General features: G+C 42.3%; 1 protein-coding gene across 1 annotated transcript in view; it reads left to right on the top strand.

Moving 5' to 3' along the window:
* The window catches only part of flt4 (fms related receptor tyrosine kinase 4), a 58,240-nt gene extending 35,932 nt beyond the window's left edge, over nt 1-22,308 (top strand). The window contains exons 11-30 of the mRNA XM_008281333.1: nt 364-499; nt 1,108-1,216; nt 2,860-3,219; nt 3,781-3,927; nt 5,154-5,285; nt 5,799-5,905; nt 8,466-8,601; nt 9,102-9,206; nt 9,436-9,549; nt 10,217-10,305; nt 10,494-10,653; nt 10,782-10,876; nt 13,351-13,473; nt 13,672-13,783; nt 13,991-14,090; nt 14,332-14,437; nt 14,512-14,636; nt 20,182-20,302; nt 20,497-20,582; nt 21,720-22,308. Coding sequence (XP_008279555.1) covers nt 364-499; nt 1,108-1,216; nt 2,860-3,219; nt 3,781-3,927; nt 5,154-5,285; nt 5,799-5,905; nt 8,466-8,601; nt 9,102-9,206; nt 9,436-9,549; nt 10,217-10,305; nt 10,494-10,653; nt 10,782-10,876; nt 13,351-13,473; nt 13,672-13,783; nt 13,991-14,090; nt 14,332-14,437; nt 14,512-14,636; nt 20,182-20,302; nt 20,497-20,582; nt 21,720-21,939 — 2,683 coding nt within the window. The 3' untranslated portion in view covers nt 21,940-22,308. The remainder of the gene's footprint in view (nt 1-363; nt 500-1,107; nt 1,217-2,859; nt 3,220-3,780; nt 3,928-5,153; nt 5,286-5,798; nt 5,906-8,465; nt 8,602-9,101; nt 9,207-9,435; nt 9,550-10,216; nt 10,306-10,493; nt 10,654-10,781; nt 10,877-13,350; nt 13,474-13,671; nt 13,784-13,990; nt 14,091-14,331; nt 14,438-14,511; nt 14,637-20,181; nt 20,303-20,496; nt 20,583-21,719) is intronic.
* The last annotated feature ends 26 nt before the right edge of the window (nt 22,309-22,334 follow it).

Below are 22,334 nucleotides of genomic sequence, written 5' to 3'. Positions count from 1 at the left end.
TTTTAGATAACATATGAGGTGCAACTGGCACTGATTACCTTCTGCAGAAAAGAAGAGTAGGTGTCTTTAGGAGAAAGTGCTAAATAAAATTCCATTTCATGATTCATTAGAGCTGCTATGATGTTCACACTGAGGGTCGTCGTAATAGAAATTGATACTGTAGTTTTTCCATTAGTTGCTAGGACACTTAGCATAATTGCGTTGGTTTTGGTATGCAAGCTGATCTGAAATGCAATCCAGTGTGTTGCAAAAAAAAAAAAAAAAAAAAAATCTCCCTGCTTCTGAATTCTTGCCCGCAGCCGACACTCTGCTGTACATGTCAATGAGGGGAGATGTCATGAATGTGTCTGTGCTCCTCTCCAGGGTCCGACGAGACAGGAAGAGCCGGAGTGACAGGATCGCAGACTGTCAGAACTGGCAGGGCATTAACTCGGAAAATGCCATGAATGAAATCGAAGCTATTGAAACCACTGTCGAAGTGGTGGACGGACGACAGAAGGTTCATCCCGCCTTGTTGCCATTTTGGCTGCTGCCTCTCTGTGGATTAGCCCACCTGTTTACACATTCTAAAACGCATAAGATCATAATGTGATTATGTGATTGTAGGACTAAATAAAAAACAGAATATGATTAGGACACAAGCCAGAAAAGGAGACATTTATGTAAGTGGACTTATCCATGAACTGTAATGTTTTTATGTAAGTGTCCCAAATTCTGAGCTCCGTAACATAATTTGTCAATCAAGAACCATTTCCACAGTAGAAATATTTAGAACAGCCTTCCTCTGCAGACTTCCTGTAAGGGCTGGTTATAAACACATCCAGACGCACACTCAGGGGGGCACATGTGCGTGTACGCTCGCCTCTGCATTTATAAATCACAGCCATAAGAGGAAATTATCACACCAACACATGCTCACTCACGCAAACGTCCCATTTTTTAAAATCCGCACCTGAGTGAGTTCGCCTCTTATTAGCGCGTCAGCAGAAAATCTGCTTTGTGTCAGCTCACACTGAATTACATGACAGAGGACTGCACTTCCTTTCAAAATATGTGTGTTTCCTCCTGATGAATTCAAGTTTGATTCTCCTTTTTCTCACCTCACAGATAGTCAGCAGGCTCCAGATTCGCAACGCCAGTGTTTCCGTCATGTACAAGTGCTCTGCTGAAAACAAAGTGGGCAAAGATGAGCGACTGATCTACTTCTATGTGACCAGTAAGTATGTCCAGTTAGACTGCACACTGGTTTTCAGAAAATCATCACCAGCCAGATGATTTGAGATTCATTTGTCAAGAATTTGAGATGTTTCGGGTCAATAATAAGCCCGTTGTCTTGTATAGTTAGACCATTCTGTGCAGCGTGGTCTGGCTGCACCTCATAATCATTCTGCTGTCTTGGAAAAAGCACCAAACGCTCTGGCTTGTTAGTATTCCTTTAAAACCACAGCGGTCTCATTAGGCAGAGTTAAGTGACAGATGCAACAACGGTGCACCCTCAAAATAATGAAGGGGGAATGGTTTTGGTGGAATATTTGCATGACTGCAGGAGAAGACTGTCATTAAAATGGCTAATTGACCAGATAATTAGGAACTAGCAGGTCTGCCTTAATGCCAATCCCAAAACCTGAATCCAACAGTGTGGTAGGTTGCTGCCCAGGGGTTGTTGTTGTTGTTGTTACCGGCAGTGTTTGAAGGGCAAATTATCTTTTTCAAAAATTGCCAAAATTGCACCATTTATCGAACCAAAAAGTGTAAAAACAGAAGTAATTAACTTTTTTAAAGCCGTTGAACTATTCATCTGGAACGTGATGTTCCGACAGGTAAATTAACCAAATCTAAGTTTATAATCAAGACATTTAATCACAAACACTTCAATCTACACGTGTTTGATTTAAAAACATATTAAAAAATACCGTTTGCTCTAACCATCCCATCCGACTCAGGGTGGACAGGTCGTCAGTCTAACGCAGGGCCACACAGAGAGACAGAGAACCAAACACACTCACATTCACACCTACGGACAATTTATAATTAACCTCAACATGTTTTTGGACTGTGGAAGGAGGTCAGAGAACCCGAAGAGAACTCACGTTGCACAGGGAGAACATGCAAACTCCACACAGACAGATCCCAGGTGTCCTAACCGGGACACCAACCGGGGACCTTCTAGCTGCGAGGCAACAGTGCTAACCCTAACCACTGAGCCACTGGGCAGCCCCTACTCTAACCAGATTCTGTTAAAAAAAAAAAAACAGAAATGACCAACGGTTACGTGATAAAAATTCTGAGACTTTCCAGATGAGGCTGTGTTTACACAAAGCTGATAGGAGACAAATGTGGCAACAAATTAAAAATGTAAGTTGCAAAATATCGACATGGCATGTAGAGCTACCATTTTTACCCAGAATCTGAAATACCTGTGTGGTAGGTAGCTGCCCAGAGGTTGTTGTTGTTTCCTTTAGTGAAAGCGGTAACATGTTGACAGCTGAAGGCAGGAAAAAGCCACATGAAATGGGCAACCACAGGCAGACTTATACTCTCAATCTATACCCAGTTCTGTTCAATTTGAACTGTCTGCTCCAATGTGCTTCAGTGGATATTGACAGAGCTCAGTACTATTACTAAAGTCCAGATTGTGATTGTTTTAACCCTGATTCTTTCAAACTGAGTCTGATGTATCCTTATAACAAAAACAGGCATTGTTCTGGGTGACTTATACATATCTGTGCCCAAAGAAATAGCTGAAGTTTCATTGGGATGCATTCTATTGTTACATTGAAGTGAGAAAATGTGCCCCTGTTATGTCAAGCTCTCTCTTGCAATACTGCCACACCACTGTACCTGTCCTCAACTTCATAGCCATCCCTGAGGGCTTCAGCGTAGATGTTCAGCCCCCTGAGAATCCCTTGGAGCAAGAGAAAGTGTCCCTGTGCTGCAGTGCCGACAATTACACCTACGAGCAGCTGCAGTGGTACCGCCTTGACCCCCAGGCCCTGCAGGACGAGCAGGGTAAGCCTCAGAAGCTGGACTGCAACAGCGTCCACCTCTATGCTGACGCGCTTCAAGGTCAGCTCTCCTTTCAGGAGCCCTCCAACAGCTGGGTCCTGGACTTCACCATTCACTCCATACAGCTGCAGGATGAGGGTTATTATGTGTGCGAGGCTCAGAGCAGACGCAGCGGAGAGAAACAGTGCCTGGTCAGATACATCTCAGTCAAAGGTGAGACATGAAAGAGAATGAAAGCTCCAGACACGGGTAAACACACATCACCTGGCATTGAAAATAACCACGGCTAATTATAGAGCAAAGCTCAACCCTTGACAGTGGAGACACACACACATGGGCTGCATTGGAGTTGGTGCTGAGATGCTGGAGGCTTAAAAATACACACACACACACACACACTCACAGAGAGGTGCCCACGCAGCCCGATACCCACATTCACACGTAATGGAGAAAGTACCTGGTCTTTGCACTAAATCAATATGTAATGACAGAAAACAGAGCTGAGAAGCTCCAGGGCTGAAATGCAAACAAACAAATTCATGCTTCATTCATGTCGTGGTGCTGTAACCTTGCATCAGTGCCTGCAGGACAGACGTACATACTAATGGGATTTTTTTTTCGTGTGCTTTCATCGCGTGGGACCATTTAGTAAATGCCATGTACATTTACAATTCTTTGGTTGATATTGCACTGCTCACATGAATGCAGTATGAAGTTCTACAAGTCAGATTGTTGATTCCACTTCCTGGTTTGTTATTTTGCCTCCCCTCATAGCCCTGGAGGCGCCTCGTTATAAACGCAGCCTCACCAACCAGACGGTGAATGTGACCGAGTCTCTGCGGATGGAGTGCGACGTGGAGGGCAGACCTCTTCCCAGTCTCTCCTGGTATAAAGACAACCAGCCTCTCCACCAGATGTCAGGTGCGTGAGTACACTTACACAGGTGACACACATGTTTACAGCACTCTGCAGCTGCCCGCCGCCAACCCAGCAGCCACACATGCACACACTGTACTCGGTCATACGCCAGCGCTGCTTTACTGAAACATAATCTCAGCTGCCAATTACATCTATTTGCTTACAACATGCTCTCTGTGCTACTTATACAGCCAAAATCCCAATAAAGCAGCCCTCATTTGCATATTTTTCTGTTTATGTTGTAATACAATGGAACAAACAGTGACTGAAAAGCAGCCCACTGAGACAACATGTTAACCAGCAGTCGCTTTTAGAGCCATTTCCAAGCTGCCGTTCCGCACTGCTGAACTACTGATTTTGTAGTCGCAGAGTCATCTGACAACAAGAGTTAAAATGATGGCTGCGCTGTGAATTTGCCAATATAAAATGAACATTCAGACGGAAAGTTAGAAGCAAAAGAACGTCCTTGTTGTTAATCGCAGACCCAGAGAGAGTCTTCTTCCTGAAGGAGGCGTGGACAGCAGCCTGAAACTAAAACCAGTCATGCTACAAACATATATTTTTGCAGTATTTTCAGCTAAAAGGCACATCCTGAGGATATATGAGAATTTTATGAATTTGCTGAAAAGTGGGATCTTCTAGTTCAGCTAAGGTTCCATTAAAATTCCAACTTGACATCAGATGAAAGAACATATTAATATTTACTCAGATATCAGCAACTTTTGGCAGATGTATTTGGGTTTTTTTTTTTTTCAATGTTGCCTTGTGATAAAAATGCCAGTCCAGCTATTAAAAGCCAACATGGGCATAGATGTACAACCACCTACGCTCTCATGCTGTTCAACAGATGTGCCAAACAGAGTAGTGACAAGAATACTTGTATGTATTTTGCTGCACACCCCCGCGCACACATGAAACCCTGCCGGCCAATAGACACGGCTCATTAGCTTTCTCACTGTGCATCTCCTTCTTAACATCTGAGGAAGATGAGTGGGTGGGGTGGGTCAATATGAGTGACAGCTGATACTCGAGGTCCGCTCAGACGGGCTGTGGGGACGTGTGGCTCGACACACAGGACGATGGAATAATAAATGAATGCCACAAGTACAGCCGTGTGACAGGAATTTCAAAAATGTTGGAGGGGTGGAGGGGGGGGTAAATGTCGCTGAATTTATGATGCGTGAGGTGAAGGACTGAAGTATCTGTGTCGCTTATCGTGCTCCCCGCAGGGATCCAGCTGCAGGATTCAAACCGCACGCTGAGTATCCAGCGGGTTAGAGAGGAGGATGCCGGTCTTTACACCTGCACCGCCTGCAACCAGCGTGGCTGCGTCCACTCCTCAGCCGCCGTCAGGGTCATCGGTGAGACACAAGCGCACAGAAACACCTGAATCTACTCTCACACTCTCATCGCTGATTTTTTTTTTCTTTCGAGTGCTCTCAGGCCCAAAATCACAGTTGCCCTCGAGCTCAGATCTTCACCCACATAGCGTACAGGTCTCAATTTTTTTCACCTCTCACACTCTCGCTGCAGCTGTAGCTTTTGTGCTTTCGTTGTGTGCAGCTTTCCACAATAAAAATCAAAGTTAGTGACCCACTGGCACATTCTGTATTCAGAATGAATAATGCAGTAGGCTTCCTGGAAGCGGTTTCATAATAAATGGATGGAATGAATAAGGTTTGCTTAGCACATTTATTTAACCTATAGATTTAATGTAAGGAACCCTCTTGGATTGCGAGGACAAATACTTTGTAATACAGCTCCCCCTATAGATGGTAAACAGTAAGACCTGGGACCGGATAGAGCGGTGCGCAATAGTGTTCAGAACATCTGCATTTTAAAGTGACTTTGTTTCTTCTTTTCTTTCTTTTAAGGTTCAAGCGACAAGGCCAATGTAGAGATTGTAATCCTCATCGGGACTGGAGTCATCGCTGTTTTCTTCTGGGCTTTGCTCATCCTCATCTTCTGCAATGTGAAACGGGTCAGAGGGCGCCACTTTTCACTGAGTTTATGTCTGCGCATTTGTGAGAGAAGCTGACAGACTGTGACAGAGGCACTCTGACCTCTGACTCAAAACATGTCTGTTTGCATCCGAGCACAATCTGTTTGCTTTTAGAGATAGTCTGTAATTTTACACCCTGAGACGGAGTTACTGATATTCGTTGGGAGCGAGTCCAATGAGTTGTTTACTGCCATTAGCCCCAACAGAAAAGCACGCTCATAATAAGACTCCAATTGCTTTTGGATTTTTTCTAACTTGGTCATTTCAGCTGCTCATTCACAATCTGTGTTCTCAATAACAAATTAATTGCCTTGTTTTTTTCCCCCTCACACACACAGTACCTCAATCATTTTCTCTCTTAACCCCTTGTCTGTCCGAACTTCTCTATGGTAGCAGATTTGGCAGAAATAGCATCCTAATGTTGTCTACATGCCCAGATGCAGGCAAATTAGTATGTGAAGTATGTGGACTTGTGCACTTGTACAACTTTTAACTCTGATCTCTCTGGGCTGTGGGTGATGAAATGGGCTCTTCTTTAAAAGGCACCAACATGGCAAGACAGTACACACTTCAGGTTAACCTCTGCAGCACATATTATTGTGCCCCTGTTACACTCACATTCTCCACTCTGTTAACAATGGCACTTACTCTCAGTCAAATGGTGTATATGTAGGTTGTAAAAGCTACTTCAATATCCATCAGTCCATTTGCTATACCTTCTTTATCCTATAGAGGGTCACGGGGGGGACTGGAGCAAGAGACAGCTAACCAGATCATCACGGGACAAACATAGAAACAGACAACCGTGCATGCTCACACTCACCTACAGTCAATTTAGAATCATCAGTCACGCTGTCGTGCATGTCTTTGGACTGTGGGAGGATCATGCAAACTCTCCACAAAAAAGCCCCAGCAAATTCCTTTTAAGCTCCCGGCAAATTCTAGGTGTGAGATGATGATGCCACCGCCGTGCTGCCCTACTCAAATGTTACACACATAAATATACATGTTAAATAATAAAATGCTGCAACTCAGAATTCAGTAATTAATTACATTTTAAACTCAACTGTGCAAAATGCAAAAACAATATTGCACGACTTAATATAGCCGCCTCCCACCCACGAAGAGCATCATTAAATACCCCACACAAGTGCTACAGGTCTGCCAAAACACACACCTCCAGGATTCAGAGGCAGTTTCTCCTCCAAGGCCATTGGCACAATAAACTCAAATAAGTGCAGAAAGACTTTCTTTTCTCTCCTTCAGTCCTTCTACACACTGTTAGAATCTTTTCACCTCGCTCTTTATTTATTCAAGTCAAATACCTATAGTTATTGATGTTTATTCAGTGCAATATCATTATTCATGTCGCCTCTTATTATAGTCAGCACTCTGGTGCAATAATGCAGTCGAACCTCTTACATCAATAGGATTTACATTCCTTTCATCCATTTGTGCCACGTCAAGTGTCTCATCTTCACAGTCGGCTTCATATTTAGTGTTGACATTATTATTTTTTAATATTTATCTTGCTTTTTCTTCACTGAATTTTCAGTGTTTTGATAATTGCCTTGGCTATGCAACCACAGAAGCGCTCCTAAATTCATTGTACGTAAACAGTGATTCTGAATGTGCAACATTAATCAGTATTGTTAAATGAATATAGTTTACGCTCCTTTCATCCATTTTTGTCAATGAAAATACGTTATCTCTGCAGTCGGGGTCATATTTAGTTTTGATATTTTAATTTTTTAAAATATTTATCTTGATGATTCTTAATTGAATTTTCAGCATTTTTGTGTTTTAATATTTGCCTTTGCTCTGCACCTGACGGAGGAGCTTACAGTGATTCTGAACATGCACCATAAATCAATCTTGTCAAATTTATGCCTAAGGTTACAAGCTATTTGAAACCCACGAACCCTGGATGAAACTTTCTTTGTTCTGGTCGGTGAAACTTGAATAAAATAAACAAACGTGCAGTAGTCTCTCATGTGCACCTTGACATGAATGACAGGCATACAGAAAAACAGAAACAACCTTATGGACTTTTTTTTTTTGGAGTGTCCACCTGTTCACTAGCAAAGTGGGCCACGAGGGTTTGTGCCAGTACTTCTGAAGGCCAGTACACTACTGGATCATAGAAGCTTCTACTGCCCTGCTCTGCTGCTCACACCTCCCATGTAGATGGTGTTAGAAGCATGATGTCTTCCCTTCAAGACGGCTGCTAACAACACACTGCCTGTCTGTCTGTCTGGGGTTTGTAAGCTGCAGCAGAGTTTGTTCCTCTTCTCTCAGCTTGCCAGCTCCTGTCAATCAAACTGAGACAGGCCCCTTCTGCCAGCTGAGGCAAGAAGGAGCTTTGATTTCCTCCCCCCATGATGGTATTGCAAACAATACCATGGTTGCACTCTGTCCTTCTAACCTTTTCTTATTTCATTAATTTTTAGTGTCTTTTGTGCTGCCTTTTCACTATATTCTCCTTCTTAGTTAGTTGATCTTTCGCCTTAAATGAGCTCCTTCTCTCTTTAAACCTCAGGTGAACCCGGCTGACATAAAGACGGGCTATCTATCAATCATCATGGACCCGGGGGAGGTGCCTCTGGATGAGCAGTGTGAATACCTGCCCTACGACTCGTCACAGTGGGAGATCTCCAGAGACCGACTCCGACTGGGTGAGCGGCAGAAAGATTGGGTGACAAGGATGGATGGAGGGATGATGAAGAAGCATGAGAGAGGGAGATGTGTGCGTGAGGACATATGCTGGCATGGATGAGAGCGAGCAGAGGGATGAAACTGAATTACTTTCCCATTTCCAGAATTCATAATGTCATGAGCTTGGATCGCTGCCAGCTGGGCAGAGCGCTGCCAAGTAAAGTGTTAATGTTACATATGTGCTCATTCCTACAACAGCTTCTTTGAAAAATGCCCAGAGGAAAAGCATCTGTTCCACGACAGCAACTTATGGGAACATGTTGTTTCCCAAATGCTGCAATTGATACTCTAATGCCTCCTCTTGGGCAGATTGCATTTACGTTTTGCAAATGCTTCCCACCACCACCACAACTGTTTGTGTATTCCAGAGAGACTGAAACCGAGTCAGCATAAATCAATGAGCATGAATATTTTGTTTATTTCTGTTCCGTTTTTTTCTTTTTCTTTTCTCCTGACACAGGAAAGGTTTTAGGTCATGGCGCCTTTGGAAAAGTAATTGAAGCTTCAATCTACGGCATCAGCAAGAGCAGCAGTTTGGACACCGTGGCTGTGAAGATGCTGAAGGGTGAGTTTTAGGCTTGTTAATGTGCTGTGTGTGTGTGTATGCTAAGTGTTGGTGGAAGCGTTCTAAGCCACTGAAGCAGTGATTTAAAGAGGCTCTTGATTGGACTTAGATGAATGGTTCTTCTAAAGGCGCGTGCAGTTCAGCGAGTGTAGCATATGATGTACGCAGAAACACACAATAAGATGTGATTTTATGTGTAATTTCTTTACTTTACATACACGTGTTTCAGACGGAGCCACAGCCAGCGAGCACAAAGCCTTGATGTCAGAGTTAAAGATACTGATTCACATCGGTAACCATCTGAACGTAGTGAACCTGTTGGGAGCCTGCACCAAACCGAATGGTGAGTACGCGAAAAGTAAACTTCACGCGTGAGTCGAATCGTGTTTTTCTAATGTAATACTCAGCGTCGGTTGAGAAATTTGATCAACAGAATGAACGAAGCACCTCATGAAAAGTGACTATTGCGTAATATCTACCTCCTCTTCAGTGCAGTTTGTGTTTTTCGATCAGTTGTCACGATTTTGGAGATATTTTAAAATATTCGTACATGCAGATTGACCTCATTTAAGCTCAAGTCAGTGTGAAATTCAAATCAGTCACATCATTTTATCCACCCCCCCTGCAGCTTTCAGTACTCTTCCAGCAAACCAAATAAGAAGTGCAACAGCTGCCTTTTCTTTCTTTCTTTTTTTAAAGCCATACATCAATTTGACCTATTGAGCACATTTTTGACGTGCGTACATCTGAGAATGTTTATCCTAAACAACAGCAGCCTGGCAGCTAATCTCAGGCAGGAACTGCTCCAGCTCAAATGCAGCTTCTCGCAGTATGGTGTGAGGGAGGGGAAAAAAAAAAAAGAGCCCCCAAGCAAGAGGGAGAAGTCATTTTTATGGTTTTTATCAAGTGTGAAAGCAATGTGCTAAAACATTTGTAGTCTTTGTCATACAATACTCTCATGAAAAAAAACAACAATGAAGGTGTAATATTTAAAATGTTTGTACCTACAGGTCCGCTGATGGTGATAGTGGAGTACTGCAAGTATGGGAATCTGTCCAACTTCCTACGAGCCAAGAGGGAATTCTTCCTCCCCTACAGGGTACAAAAACAAACAAGAAGCTTTTTCATTCTAACCTTTAGTTTGTGCAATATTTCTGTCTCTGCTTTGATTGTTGTATGTATTTTATGTTCCAAATTTAGTTAACTGTGACATGCGTTTCATAATTCTGTTTTTTTTTTTATATATCGATTTTGGAGATGATGCATTTGAACTATTTCCCCACTTAGGATCGCTCGCCGAAAACCCAAAGCCAAGTGAGGCGGATGATAGAAGCGGGTCAGATGGACCAAAGAGCTCGTCAGCCGCCTTCTCCATCCTCCGCCCCGCTCACCGGCCCCCAGAGCCCCGCATCCAACACGTCCAACCCGAATCCTGCTGTGGAGAAAAGTGAGTCATTTTTTTTAAATTAACAAGAGGAAAAAAAAAGTGTTACTCATTGTCCCACAATAAAACGCTGTGTGCTTTTCTCTCCATGCCTACCCTCACCTCCCTCTTGTCTTTGTGTCTCTCTCCAGTGGAGGATTTGTGGAAAACTCCTCTGACGATAGAAGATTTGATTTGTTACAGTTTTCAGGTGGCTCGAGGGATGGAGTTCCTGGCCTCCAGAAAGGTTAGCTGTCAGCACTACAATGTCCACAATTCTGGACTGTCTGGGTTGTTCATGCCTGGGCTCAGGCGTTTCAGCAGGTCGTCCATGAACCCTTGCATCCCCTGGAGCCTTGCGTGGCAGCTTTACCACCATTGGTTCTGTTTGTGTATATGTGAATGGGTGATTGAAAGGTGCATTGTGCAGCGTGTAGGAAAGGAACATATAGATGCTGCCGTTCAGTCCTTTGTGCTGCAGTTCCGTGACGCAAACTCATTCCGAGCAATTTACACAACCGAAATGACAAAATGAAATCACCAACAAAACTGAGAAGCTATTCACAACAGCGAAACATTAGAACAAATTGTGGATGACTAAGAAAAAAAAAAAAGTAATTTAACCTAATTAAACTGTCAGCAGGAGGAGGATGTCGTTTTTCACAATAAATGCATTATTTTCTGTTTGTCAAAAATAGCAAAGTGCACTAATGTCTTGAATACTAAATACAAAAACAGTACGGAATGGAAAATGTGTCTATTTTAGACAGTTAACAAAAGACACAACCTAAAATTGAGCCAGACAGCACCTCAGATATGTAGAAATCAATTAATCGATTCGTTGTTTAACTTCCAAAAGTAATTGCCAACTGTTTTAATATTTAATTCATTAGTTTGAGTGAGGGGCTGCAGGGTGGGACGGTGGTTAGCCCACAGCTAGAAGGTCGCCGGTTCGCTTCCCAGTGAGGACATATGGGATCTTCCTGCATGTTCTCCCGGTGCAGTGTGGGTTCTCTCCAGGTTCTCCGGCTTCCTCCCACAAGGTCCAAAAACGTGTTGAGGTTAATTGGTGATTCTAAATTGTCTGTAGGTGTGAATGTGAGTGTGCTTGGTTGTCTGTCTCTAAATGTAGCCCTGTGGTAGACTAGTGACCTGTCCAGGGTGTCCCCTGCCTTCACCCTGAGTCAGCTGGGATAGACTCCAGCCCCCCGTGACCCTAGTGAGGATGATGGATGGATGGATGGATGGATGGATCGTGTTTGAATGATATTTTAAAAAAAAAAAGTCTAAATTGTCTGATTCTAGCTTCTCAAATTTGAATATTTTCTGCTTCAGTTCTTTCCCTCCTCAATGACAGTTAACTATATTTCTGTTTTGTTTTTTTTTACATTTGAGGATGTCTTCTTGGGCTTTTGGGAAACACTGATCAACACTTTTGACAGTTTTCTTATGTTTTACAGATCAGTTATCAAGAGAATGATCAACAGATTAGTTGACAGTTAAACTTTTTGTTCTTTGACGCCCTAATGTGAGACACTTTTATATATTCTGTTGTGTTTTCCTTCATTATTATTACACGTGTAATACTGAGTAAGGGTGAGCAAGTGGTATAAAGTGCAATAAACTGGCAATATTCAACCTCAGTACGTAGGCACAGTGCGCAAGTAAATGTAATTTGTTACAGTGAGTCTAACCTGAGTGTATCTGGGGTTCATCACAAAGTGTCATAATGATTCTCACCATTAAGGCCTTTGAAGTTCCAGGCTTTGTCAAAAAGTTTCAGAGTAGCTTAGCAGAAGTCTGAATGATCAATTTACTCAATTTGTACAGTGGTTGGTTGAGCGATGGTCTGTCTGCATTAGTGAACATGAAATTAAATATTCATCTGTTCATAGTAACATGAAAAGGAACAAGACCAGAAAAACTGATCAGATTAAATGGATAATTCTAGAAGTTAAATCATATTCTGTAATAAAAATAAATAATGAAATTCCAATTAAGTCAAGTGAAATTAAAAATAAATGAGCACGGTTGGTATTAATTTGAGGAACAGTTCTCACGGACAGCTGAGATCTTTCAAGTTTATTAGCAAACAGTATGTGTGCAGAATAACTGTCATTTCTATTGTTATTACTATTGATTTGTTTCTTATTTACTCACCCTCACATCAAAATATGCTTATAAAAAATTCATTGTTGCGGTGTTCATTAAAACAAAATAAAAAAAAGCAGAAAACGCTGACACAGTCATGGTTATCGCCTGCCACAGTCCATCTCACACATGGCGGTTTGACTGGATGAATAATAAATTAAAATAGTGAGCAGCTGCAACAGATATTGGATATGAGGCAGACTGTCTGGCTTTAAATGCCCCCACCAAATCCACCCGGGACCCCAAAGGCACGTTTACTTGACAGCTTTGTGAATGCTGTTGGATCTCCTGCGGCGGTTCCGCAGAGCCCAGCTTGGCTGAGACATAGTCCAGTCGCAAAAACTGGCACCGACACACACACACACACACACACACACACACACACACACAGGCAGTAACACTTCCTCAGATTTTAAGGCCAAAAATTACAAAAATAGCCAAGTTGCTGTTTACTCACTCCAAATCATGTCACTCATCAGATAAAACATAAAGATTAACCAAAGAACTGTGCAGACACAAACACCTGCCTGCAGGGTTGTGATGTATGTGTTCTTCTTCGTGTATCTGCAGTGTATCCACAGAGACTTGGCTGCCCGGAACATTCTCCTGTCAGAGAACAACATCGTGAAGATCTGTGACTTCGGCCTGGCCAGAGACATATACAAAGACCCCGACTACGTCAGGAAAGGCAACGTACGTCATCCTCACGCGCGCTACGCTACGAGTTCTCTGTTTATGATCCATCTCCATCTACTGTGGGGAAACATCAAGCTACTTTTTTCCCCTTGTTTTTGTGTTCTTTTTAACCACCCACAATGCGATTGCGTTTTAATGGCAGGTGTCGTTTTTTTTTGTTTATGTGACTGTCTGCTGTTTTTAATGCTCTCTCAGGCTCGTCTGCCTTTAAAGTGGATGGCTCCAGAGAGCATCTTTGACAAGGTGTACACCAGTCAGAGTGATGTGTGGTCTTTTGGAGTTCTCCTCTGGGAAATCTTTTCACTCGGTAAGGCCCTGAATCACGGCGCTCATCTCTTAAGGAAGGCGGTCATTTGTGTAGAAATCAAAGGGACAGAGTTTCAGCGTAATCAGCAGAAGTGTGGAGTAGCTGTGCTCAGAAGAGTCAGTAAATTTCTGTTTTTGCCTCTGAACAGTGCCTGATATGTTAAATAGTGTGTTTACCTTTCTTTTTTTTTGGTTTTCCTCCAATTAGGTGCCTCTCCGTACCCGGGTGTACAGATCGATGAAGAGTTCTGCAAACGTTTGAAAGACGGCGTCAGGATGAGAGCACCAGAGACTGCCTCTCCTGAAATGTAAGCATTTATTCTCTCTCTCTCTCTCTCTCTCTCTCTCTCTCTCTCTCTCTCCACATTTTGAAGAGAAAACATGCTTCGTAGCTCAAAATCCCTTTAACTGATAAGGCCGCTGAGGAAATTTCCCTACGACCATCATTCAAGTGACTCCCACATTCATGAAACAAAAGAGAATGAAATGTATACTTCAATGACTCTAGTGCGTTGTTCTTGTTGTGACTGTGCTGCCCTCTGCTGGCAGATATGGCATCATGCTGGCCTGCTGGCAGGGCGAGCCCAAAGACCGACCCACCTTCCCCGCCCTGGTTCAGATCCTGGGAGACCTGCTGCAGGACAACAGCCTACCTGTACGTTACAACAAATGATCGTTCGGTCTTGAAAACAGCTTTCGGGTCTTGATCTTCCCTTTGTTCCCTTTCAGGACGGGAAGGACTACATCCCCCTGAACCACTCACAGAACTCAGAAGATGACGGTTTCTCACAGGTCTCATCTCGACCCGCGTCCGAGGAAGAACTGAGAATGGCCTGCAACACCCTTCCCACGAGGTACGAATGCATGGGAGTGATTTCCTACCACAACCAATGGAGGATCAAGTATTGTTTGTGTAGCCAAAGATAGAAATATCATTGTTCTTCAAAACAATCAAATGAAAACTGTCTCGCTTTATGACACATGCTATCATTTCCAGGAACTCACAATTTATTTATTTTTTTTATCAGTCACATACACTGTCCTCTAGCCAAAAAGCTGCAATGACGCCAATACACGAATGCACTGTTTTAAGTTTGGTTCTCATGAAACTACAGTTCCCAGGTGATTTTAGATCATTCTTTTTCTTGCTGGTTTGAAAGTACTTCCATGATTTAGGATCTGAAGTATTGGCATTGGGCTGAGAGACACAAACAGGAAAGTGAATTGGAAAGGGAGTGATGGATTCGTAGATTGCAGGTTTTCTCAAGGTGTTTGTTTGTCTTAACGGTAATGGTGATCTCAGTTGGACATACAGCAGTAACTAATAATCTCTAACCTATAAATCCATCACAGGCATAAACTCCATCCCTAAATAACAGAAGTTTCATTGACATAAATGTTTTACCAAATTTGAATATTAACTGGATCAATGCGCCAAGACACATGTCAGTGAACTTACCTTAGGACATCCCAGGCCTCGAAGTTTGGCCTGAAAGTCGGCCATTTTGTGTTTTAGCCTAACCTTCCACCTGTAACAGCCATTGAAAGACACCTACTCTCTTAGGCAAGAATGCTTTTCACAAGGGCATTATTCAGATTATTGTCTGTTGGAAAGGCTTTGAGCTTCTTTTTCCAATTGCTTCAAAATTTAGGATTTGAGTTGCGTTGAAGGGTTCAAATGAGTTGGCCTTCTGGTCGAGTTCTAGTCGAGCATCGTACAAAACACTTGTCCAAACCCACGGCCTTGTGGATGGCGACGACCCTTAAGATGAAATAGGCTTTCTATTATATATAAAAGGAACAATCTGTTGAGCGCTGGCCAGCTTGATTTTGAAGTTGCCTCCCTCTGTTTAACTTTGTAAGCAGGTCACCTTATGGGCGGCTTTCATGGACTTGGCAAATTTCTGACACAATCCGAAATCAGCGTCTTGATATTGAAGCCAAATGTCCGGTTGCAAATCTAAACTTCATCATCTGGAACCACGGGGCCAATAATAGGAGGCAACAATTGAAGCAGAGCCCAATTTTCGTGTGCATTTTTACCAATACTTTCTTTTCTTGAGAAGGTGTGAGGTGTGACGTGAGGAACCCATTTTATTAAAATTTTAAATTGAATTCTCTCAGGTGAATTACTTTTTTTTTTTTTTTTTGGATCAAAAGCGCCAAACAATAAGCAAACTCCACAGATATAACACCCTCAAATAACTACTATATCTCGGGGATAGTCTCCAGTGACATCAAAATGAGTGAGGTTCTTAATCAAAACGCACCACAGCACACACTTACAGCCTCCAGGACAGATTTTAAACGAGCTTGATGAAGCTCCTGTGTTCTACACTTAACAACACCAACAGTCTACACCTGAATATCATGCTTCTCAGCTACGCAGAATCTACAAATATATTCTCCTGCAACATTTTCTGCAAAGTCTACAGGCCTATTAGCTCCAAGGTTGTCAGCTCTTTTAGCAGTGAACCCAACACTTTTTAAAATCCATCCATCCAGGGAATACATGGAAAATAGGTTGAAACTGAGTTCTACACATAAACAATAGAAACATCCATCCATCCATTATCTATGCACCGCTCAATCCTCACTAGGGTCATGGGGGGCTGGAGTCTATCCCAGCTGACTTAGGGCGAAGGCAGGGGACACCCTGGACAGGTCACCAGTCTACCACAGGGCTACATTTAGAGACAGACAACCAAGCACACTCACATTCACACCTACACACAATTTAGAATCACTATTTAACCTCAACATGTCTTTGGACTGTGGGAGGAAGACAGAGAACCCACGCTGCACGGGGAGAACATGCAAAGTCCACGCAGAAAGATCCAGAAAGATCTGTGAATCCTTACATTTACAGATAACAGCAAAATAAATAGATGAGAGAGCTCAATAAGAGCCTGGAGGTACATAGCTTGAAGGTTATGCTTCTTATTTGAGGTTCCAAAAGGATTGCAGACCTCAAAGTCATCAGTGTAAAATGAAATGGAGATCCTGAACAGCTATTCATTTTACAATGCCGACCATCTCCACAACACCTCCACACACACGGACCACAACACAAGTCCTCAGTTTTTTCTTGAGCAATTATTTTCTCTATTCTCTATTTCTCAGTATCTCATTGTGACTCAATAATTCCTGCAACGACTATAATAGAGGAATGTTCTGAATGGAGATCCTTTGATCAACAGATAGAAAACTCTCAAGGGGCTCTATAACCCTTAAGTTAAGCTTTTAGTACCGTTTCCTTTTGAAAGAAGGGCCACATTTTCACAACATCTTTGACACAAACACACACAGAATTGGCAAGTTCTTCAATAGCAGCCCGACCGATACGGAGGTTATGGCTTTTGAAAATTTCTGAAAAAGTACACTTTGTGAATAAAGCTTGAGCAGAGCTGAGCAAAAAGTGCAAATTCTTCCAGCAATCCATCCACTGCTGTGGCTGGAATATGAAATAAGTGTTCCGATTTCAACAATATCAAAGCTTTTGGGGTTTTTTTGTTCAGTTAGTTTTGGCAGATTTTCAACATCACTCTCTGACACTGACTCAACTTCAGTCGAACAACCACAACTTACAAAATCAAAACCTTTACATGTGCACAAACAAAAAAAAAGCTACACCTGCTGCAAAATCTTGCAGCATGTGTGAACGATGCCCAAATGTTGTTGTGAATAAAATGTTGGATATACATTGCATTTGATAGCAGGGAGCCTGTCATTCATAATTAATCAAGATTACTGTCGCTGAATGCGTACGATAGCTAAAGTCTGTTTATTGCGAGATCGACTGTTTGAGATTAAACAGTTGCATCTGCTGTTCGTCTCAGTTTTGTTAATCTTTCATTGTAATATCACTTTCATTGCCCAATAAGGTCCATATTTTAAAGCATCATTACTTAATGGTTTCCATTTACTGTTTTGGGTGGATATGTGGTTGCCTCCTAACTTAGCCGTAGCGTAGCTTTAGCTGCAGTGAAAATAGCTGATTTCCTGCTTTGTGGGGACCAGTCTATTTTTTTTTTTTTTTTCAGTATATGCTAAAATTATATAGTAATGTATATATAGACTACATGACAATAATGCAGTGTGTTAATATGTTTCATATATGTAGTACACAAATATAAAGATGCTATTAGTTAATGGAGGAAAGGGAAAGGGTTCAAGGAGAGAGGAGTCAGAAGGAAGAGGGTTTAGAATATAAAAAAACTTTATTCATCCCCTGGGTGCAATTTAATTAGCATAGAGTAGTCGAATCAACTAATAAATCATTTAAGGAGCAGGTGGGTTGAACATAAATAAGCTCAGTGTCATGTCCGTGATGTGAGGAGGGATCACAAGCAGGATGAGCATCAACTTTGGTTTGTCAGATGGTGACTGAGGTCAGAGGTCAGATTCCGGTTTGCTCCTTCTGGTCTCAAAGAGCGTAAAGAATTTCTTCCTCAGTGATTTTCTTTTGTTTGTTTTTGTGTGTGCCTCCTCTAGCTGGTGTTTTAAACTGACAACCTTGTCCAGATTGTTGTCTCTCCTTCACCTTCTCCTCCACGGCCTCCTTCAGAGAAGCTAGAGATTTTAGCAGGCAGGACTTTTCTTCCTTTCACTGCCGTTGTTCATTGTCCAGGTCCTTCTGCACCTTCAGGTTTAATGTTGTCTGGAGATGTTCATCCAGGAGATGGGGCCTGTCCTCCTCCTACTGGCATCTTTGCTCCTTCAGTTGTTGTTGCACATCATCCAGTACCGTTTTTACTGTGGAGTTGTGTTGCTAGACATATCTCCTCATTTTTTTCCTTCTTTGTTTCATAAATATAAGATCCACGTTCAAATCAGCCATCTGTCGCGTGGCTTTGGATTTTTGAGCTCCGAGCAAATTTTTCTCACTGTCACGCTTAGCAAGGCAGCCTCGTCTTGCTCCAGTGTGAAAATCAGTTTGTCCTTATCATCTAAGATCGTCTGAAACTTTAGCTCAGAGATCTGAAGTGTTCCAGTTTGTACGGCAGCCTGCAGTTTCTCAGCTGGCTCGGCTTAGCTTTGCTTCACAGGCTGCAGTCGACTATTTGGAGCTGCAGCTTGTTCAGTTGGAGCAGGAACCTCATGAGCTGAGGTGCAGGGATCACTGCAGGCTGTGGCTTGTTCACCACAGCTCATCCAAGAATGATTTTAAGAGGTTTTCTCTTTCTTGAAACCTGTTTTCGTTTTTCTTCATCTGACCTCTCTGGAGTGCAGAAACATCTGAGTTGTCCAGGTTCAGGCACGGGTTCAGCTCATCCACCTCCCGTAGGTTTGATGAATTTCTCCACGAGTCGAGTGGCTGAGTCATCTCCTGTTGCTTGTGGATGGCAGGCTGCGTCCGCCACTTCAGTTCAGGCTTACAGATCTTTCTTTCTTGACAGATTCAACAGTCTGCTCACAGGCAGGAAGGATGGCTTTTTTCTACTCTTGTCGCCACACCAAAGACATTTGCTTGTTTCTTTTTCGTAGGCTCCATTCAAAGGGATCAAAATTATAGGATGCACACCACAGAACTACTACAAAAACACCCATGCTTGTCTGATTTGCTCCAAATTTGACACTGTGTGCCACACAGCAGAACACCTGCCACGTTGGAAGCAGATCGAATAAACACATAATTCTGGATTTCTTTGTTTTGTTCTTGTTTTGGCGTTACTGGTGATCAAAAGATAAGTGTCCAATTTGAAATTATATAAACGATATACATGGTTTAAACATCTTTTATAGTTTTGAATGCAACACTTTGTTAGTAGCATACAGTTTTGTGTTTACAGGGTTGACTAAGTGATTGTATTTATCACATCCATGCATTTATAATTTAACATTAACTCATAAAGATAGACTTTTTATTACACATTTTGCTGTAGAAAAAACTAAAAATCATTTTCATTCATCTTTGTCAAATAAAGAAGAGACTAATGGCATCAACTATTAAAGACTCTTCCCCTGTTTTGTACATTTTTAATAGACTTTGGGTACTAAAAAGCAGAGAAAATAGGGCGGTATTGGGCACAGTGTCACATTTCATGAGTTGTATACAAGTTGGTGATGCTGAAGGAGATGCAGCAGGGTTTTAGTATCAGGAGGCTAAGGTCTGTTCAGTTTAACTCCTGATCGAGCAAAACAAACCAAAAAGAGAAATATCTTCAATAACGCGTGCCATCGTGCTCCCCTGTTGCTGCCATTTTGTCCAAAACAGTCCAGAAACGGACTCCTTGAGCTCTAAATATAATGTTCTGCTTGTGTCAATGAACGAAACATATTTTCCTGATGTTTTACTAAGATATACTAGTGTTTTTTGTCCCCTATTTTTCTCTTGGCATTTATCAGGAGGTTCTATAAGGGATTTATCTGCTAATCTCTTCTCTGTCTCTTGACCAGGTATTACAACTGCGTGCCCTTTGCCGGCTGCGTGTTTGTGGGTCCCACCAAGATGTGCCAGCCCAGGGTGAAGACGTTTGAAGAGTTGCCCCTGGAGATGAATTCACAGAAAGCTCCTCAAGTAAGCTCTTGATCTTCTTATCAGTTGTCGACAATGTGAACCCAACTGGTGACATTCTATGAACAGAATTGGTCTTTGGGGATTCTTTCTTTTTTTTTTTTAGCCCCTCAAATAATTACCATACATGGTTGCTGTTGGCGGAGAAAGACGGGGGTCATTAAATTCACATGATGTCAAACTGTGTCTCTTCCCAGGATAACCAGACGGACAGCGGGATGGTTCTGGCCTCCGAAGAATTTGAGAGAATTGAGCACAACCACAGGGGTGCAGTCTTAAAAAGGTGAAATCCATATTATAGCCTGAACGTGACGTATAAGATAAATATGCAGCCAGTTATTTAGTCACAATGTTTGACATTTGGAGCGATGCGCACTTATTACTCATTGTAACAACACAAAGCCTTTCAGACGTATTAGTGCAGAATGCTTTTAAACAGCAAACATATGAGTTAATAAGAGAAAACACTCGTTCTCGCTTGGAAACTGTAGAATAGTCACTGCTTTAAGTGCAGTGAAGAAAGATTTGCAAAGGAAGTGAGCATCAGCAGTCTTGGTCTGTGCATGGGTGAGCAGGAGTCAAATCTAATGCTCATAGTCATCAAGTTTTCAGAATTACAATGTTTTAAAGAATCATCCTTAACTGAAAGTAAAAAATAATGCACATTTATCTGGCCAGTAACTCCAGCAGCAACTTCGAGGAGCAGATCCTGAGTGGGTAAAGATGGATATAAACTACCTGCCGTGTTCACGTTGGTGTAGTGTATTGCTCATTATTCCTAGTCATACACTGTGCAGTCATACAAAACAAAAATGTGTCCTAGAAGCTGTGTACAAACGATTTAAAAGTCTAATCGGTTAAATAAGTCCGTCTGCAAATTAGTCTGACTCTCTTTTTACTGTTCTGTCTGCGGTCACAATCCCAATGGCACCTTCACAAGAGGCGAGTCTTTAAATGTGCCTTAATATTTTTTAAAACGCTAAATGATTGGGCACCATAGATTTTAGCACAGTTACTCATACAGAGAGTGTAAGTGGAAACTATTTTCAGCTGTGGATTTGGCACTCTGGCTTGCATTTATAGCAGCAGGGCGGTGTATGTGGGATTGACTTAAAAATAAACTACAGTGCCCCTGTTCAGCGTAAATAGGGAACCTGCCAATCTGTGCAGCAGGTTGGATCGCTGATGTGTTTTTAATAGCTTTTGCACAATGACGGTCTATGTTACAGAGCAATAAACAACTATTTTCATTTTCAAGTTATGGGTTCAGGGCTTAAAGATGGAGGCACTCTGGCTCACACTCATTTACCAACACATCTACAGTTAACTGCTCACAGCTTATTGGAATATTATTATTTCCTAACAGCCTCTATCTGCCTGAGTTGTCAGTGAAAGCTGTCCCTTTTTGCTCCGTCTCCAGTCGTATAGGCAGCAGCAGCAGCACGGAGCCTCTGACAGCCTCCCACAGCTCCCCGGGCCAAAGCGGCAGCACCAGCAGCTACAGACACCGTCCCAACTTCTTCAGCCAGCTGTCAGGACAGACCTTCTACAACAACGAGTATGGACACCTGTCCGAGGAAGGCTTCTGCGACTTCTACTCCCCGCCAGACGCACCCTGCCTCACCTCCTCGAATGTGTAATTAAAGATGTAGACCAAAGAAAGTAGTCAGCTCAGGTTGAGGGAGGACTTTGTAACATCTCAGTATCTGACATGTAACCAGTCATTTACTCATGAAGATCAGGTTGTAACTTCTTTTCAACCAGAGCTGACTTCTTTTCATCTCAAAGTCCTTCCTCGCTTTTCTTGGGCTGCTGCCTCAACAAATGGACTGAGCTATATGTGCCTGACGTTCCTCTAACCAGCCACTGGGTGGCAGCATTATTACAAAAACAATCCATAAGTATTTTCTATTCATACATTTATATTTTTAGCTTTTATATACAAAGTATTCTTCCTTTATATGTGCAAGTTATGACTCATATAGGAGGAAATAAAGAAATTTATCCTATTTTTTTGCTCTTACGTCTGTAATTC

Source organism: Stegastes partitus, unplaced genomic scaffold (assembly GCF_000690725.1).
Source record: "Stegastes partitus isolate 25-593 unplaced genomic scaffold, Stegastes_partitus-1.0.2 Scaffold230, whole genome shotgun sequence".
In the NCBI taxonomy this organism is placed as follows: Eukaryota; Metazoa; Chordata; class Actinopteri; family Pomacentridae; genus Stegastes; species Stegastes partitus.
This window is presented reverse-complemented; position numbering and strand designations above follow the sequence as displayed.